We start from the raw sequence: 4,216 nt of genomic DNA, 5'->3' as shown, positions 1-4,216 counted from the left end.
ATGGGGGACGCGACTACGAGGCCGGCTTCCTCGTCGGGCAGCTCCACCGAGCAGCTGAATCCTGACCAGGTGCCGCCGGCTGAGAAGCCGCTCAAGATCACCAAGAAGAAGCCCAAGCAAGGATCCAGGGGGTGAGGCAATAATTCTTGTAAAGTCTCTCATTATAGCACCGAGTAGTTCAATGACAATGCGTGCAGTCGATCGGGCAGAAGTTCGTTGAGACCACTGGCGGATCCAGAAGTGAGGTCCGAATGTCTCGATCACTCCCCCCCCCCCCCCCCTTTTTTTTTGTTTCTTGCAGTGGAGCCGTTTAAGGTTGAGCTTGGCCCGGTGGTGTTCGCAGAACTCCGTCAAGCGATGACGTCACCATGCGTTGCCTAGGCAACGCGTTTGAGGAAGGAAACGAGGAGGAGAAGGAGAAGAAAGCCACAACTTGGCTTTCCCAGGCTTAACTGCCTCTCTCTGTGCTCATGTCGCTATATATATCTAGGCTTAATAGGCTATCTCTAGGCTAGCCTTGGCTGGTATGCTAAGAAAGCCCCCCCCCCCCCCCATTTCCGCTGTTGCTTCAGACTTGGCACCAAAAATGCGAAGCTGCTCTTACTTTTTTTTTCCTTGTATACTTCCAAGAAGATGACTTACCCGGTCCTCCCGTATGCTGACCCCCCACATCCCATGAGCTGAAGCCCCAACGGAAAAATCCTGAATCCGTCCCCCATGAGATGAACAGTGTTGCGCCCGGATGTACAATCCTTCGCGTAATTTTCCATTGAAAACTAGCGATATACTTAAAACGCGAAGTCCTCCCCCCTTTTTTTTGACACGCGTCCAAATAAAGCTGTCGCGATGCAAAGCGTACAATATCAGATAAAGAGGTCTTGTTTACTTTTTCGGGGCAACTACATAGTATCGTATACCGTGCCTTCTTATTACATATATGAGGAAACTCTGCACCCTATCATGACGTCAGCAAAATTTGATGACGGCATTATTGCGTAACCAAATTTATTGTCAAATTCTCATGCATTCGTGTGCTTCAAGTAATGCACAGTGACTAGTGCAATGCATTGAGAAACGTGAAAAGCTGGGTGGGTTTTTTTATGATTATATGCGAGAAAAACCAGCGAAAATAAGACAAGGACGAAGAAAGAGGCACATTCGAGCATTCAAGCTCACACCGTCGCCGGCGACGGTGTGTGCTTGAATGTGCCTCTTTCTTCGCCCTTGTCTTGTTTGCGCTGGTTTTTCTCGCATCTAACCTGCAATGCATTGATTGTCTAAAAACTAATTTCAGATTTTCTGCAACTTCGAACGTAACTGTACCTCTTTAAGCTCCGTAAGAAAAGTGCACGTCTTTGATAGAAGACAGCATGCAACGTAGCAGACGCCGTGTGTGGGTTACAAAACAGTTCAAATGTTGCTTTCAAAACATTAGTTTGAAGTTGGTTTTCTCTGCACCATGAATACACTTTGTTGCGCAAGTTGGTAACTCGTGTCAAACGTAGTTCGAGAAATCTTAACTCGGCATTCTTATACTTAGGAGGACCGTTTTGGATGACATGACGATTCATGGCCGATTCCTTTCCTTCATTATGAAGTAGGAACTCGCTGCTTACAAGACTGGGCCGTTGGGTGCGATTGTAATTCGTGATAAATGAAGTTCACAAAAGACTGAACGCGACACGCGTTTTCACCACTGTTGATCGTCTTTCTTTGTTTATGACATTAGGTACAGTTTTGTTTGTGTCTACCACCAACGACTACCATAGTGGTAATGCTTGTGTGATGTCACAAAGTACGAGCCCACTACTGTCACCTTCTTTTAGCGAAGTAAATATGGTCGAGGTTTGTTGTGTGTGTCGTAGATAGAAAATTATCATCATCATGAATCGGCACGCGCTCAGTCACCGCCCAAGAGTTCGGCACAGATGGTTAACAAGAGACGCTGAAACGCGCTGCCCCTAATCGGCGTTAGCTGCTCGTGTGTTCCCTGAATGTTTAATGGACCAGTGTGCTGAGTAGTGGGATTTGCCTAACTTCTGTGGCAGATACGCGCTAGACGAGTTTCACGGCAGAGCTGTTATGGCCGAGCTGTTATGGTTCGATAGAAGAGAGCAACTAAGCAAAGGCCTTGCTAGATCAGCGGTGGCATATCCGTGAACAACGATTGACAACGCCTTTTTGAAGTTTCCGCCTCAGTTTGAAGTGACGTCATGAATTTTCATGGCGTCTCCCGAGAAATATTATTTTTCATGGTTAAATAAGTACGGTAGATTCTAAAAGAACAAAACACGGAACTTGTGGAAGTATTGGAAGTCTTTTAAAGGCCGCAGTGGCCCAAGTACGAAATAAATGTCTTGAATTTCGTTCCGTCCCTTCGTGGTGCAGGCGAGTACGGCTGCAACGCGAGATAGATTTAATATAACTCCGATCTTCATTTCCTTTTCTTCAGTAATAAGACTTACTGCAGCGCTGTTACGTGCATTTCTGCCTTGACGCTGTTGAAGCGCTTCCTCTGTGTATTCTCTAAAATGCCTAGCCAAAATGGACAAAGCGTTATTAAAAGATGCGCTATCGTCAGATACGGAACTTACTGTTTCAGTTGTCTTCCTGAAATACAACGAAGACGCGTGGCATCGGCGAACAATTTAAGACAGGACAGAAAATGGCGTATGTCCTGTTTTAAATTCTTCCTTGAAGGTACGCGTCTTTTTTGTATTTCAGTAAGTATGTACCAACTAGCCCAACAACAAGTTTTACTCTTCTGCTGTCTACTTAGACCGGCACTCAGACACTGAACTCATTGTGCCTGTTTTCTGTTTGATGACGTTCCTTGCGGCACCGCTTCACTCTCATGCAGGGCTGTGTCGTGGAGGAATGACACCATCGACAACGAGAACCTCAACCGCATGAGTTCCAAGTGTTGCTGCATCTACGTCAAGCCGACGAAATTCGGGGAGGATTCCGAAGAAAATGAAGAAGAAGGGGATTGCGAAAACTGCCGCGGTCACTTCCCAAAAGGCCGCAAATTTCGCAAGGATGGCCACAAAGACAATCCGCCTGCCGGGAAAGCAGACCCCTCTGAAGAAAAACCTCAAAGCGCGCCCCGTCCCACGGGTTCGGGTCCGTAACGGCCACCTCAACAACACCGCTTTGCTCCCCAGTCAGCTAACGGCACATGGCACAAGGGTATCCAGGTGCTTTGCCTCGACTCTATTGGGAAAGGAATTGCGACTTTAAATTCATTATGAAAGAAGGCAATGAAATTGTGTCGCAGTGGCCACTGAAGCGGCATCTCCTGCAGCGAGAATCACAGAGGTCGCCACGTCCAAGAAGCATCAGGAGCTCCCTCTGGGTGCAGCAATTTGTGGAGACGAGCCTTTAGCTGCACTGGCACAAGACGAGCGCGCTGTGTGCACGGTGAGGTCTCGTGGATTCGCACAGACGTTCACGAATGGTGGCGTGACGTAGAGCGATTCGATGCGATAAAATTTTTCCGATCTTGTTAGCTCTTCAGTCACGCATCTGGCACCACTGCAATGAAGCAGACTGATTCTCTGCGCGCGCGAGAAAATGTTTTGATGTAATACACGTTTTAGATGACATTTTGCAAGTCTGCAATACTTCTGCAGTTCTTTTTACGCTCGATTTAATGCAAGGATATTTTTTTTCACTTGAAACGCCGGACGTTTGTTTCTCGCCAGGGTATCTTTTTTAACTTTCGGCTGAAGCTGGGAACAGAGTTAACAGCTAAGCCAACACTCTTAATGCGCGCTCTCGAATAAGTCACACATTAGAATATTAATATTGTGTTTTGCACATTTGTATCGTAAATCGCACACTGGCAACTCCAGTAAAGCTTAAGGCGATGGCTTACTTTCTTTAAGAATTTGTTTAACATAATAGGATGTTATTGTGTCGATGATTGTTAAGCTACGGTGACTACCTTCTGTCGATGATTGTTAAGCTACAGTGACTACCTTCTGTCTACAAAACTATACATCGGGTTACGAAGTGTGAACAAGGTTTTCTAAGCACAAAAGACATGTGCGAATGAGCTAAGGTTCCTGCTATTTCTGTAAAATGTAAAAATGCTTCACTAACAGTCCGCTTTGAAAGAACCGCTTGTCGTTATGTCTCTTACAAAACATTGTGCCGTAGGAAACCGTGAATCATCTTACACTAAATAGTGATTTATAATTCAAGATATATAAAG

At 45.9% G+C, this 4,216-nt stretch overlaps 1 protein-coding gene across 1 annotated transcript; it reads left to right on the top strand.

Moving 5' to 3' along the window:
- Window positions 1-3,583, top strand: LOC119400809 (E3 ubiquitin-protein ligase PPP1R11). The gene is made up of 2 exons (XM_037667748.2): window positions 1-131; window positions 2,861-3,583. Exons 1-2 carry the CDS (start codon window positions 1-3, stop codon window positions 3,129-3,131), a joined length of 402 nt encoding a protein of 133 aa, XP_037523676.1. The 3' UTR covers window positions 3,132-3,583.
- The last annotated feature ends 633 nt before the right edge of the window (window positions 3,584-4,216 follow it).

This window comes from Rhipicephalus sanguineus, chromosome 7 (genome assembly GCF_013339695.2).
Source record: "Rhipicephalus sanguineus isolate Rsan-2018 chromosome 7, BIME_Rsan_1.4, whole genome shotgun sequence".
NCBI lineage: Eukaryota > Metazoa > Arthropoda > Arachnida > Ixodida > Ixodidae > Rhipicephalus > Rhipicephalus sanguineus.
This window is presented reverse-complemented; position numbering and strand designations above follow the sequence as displayed.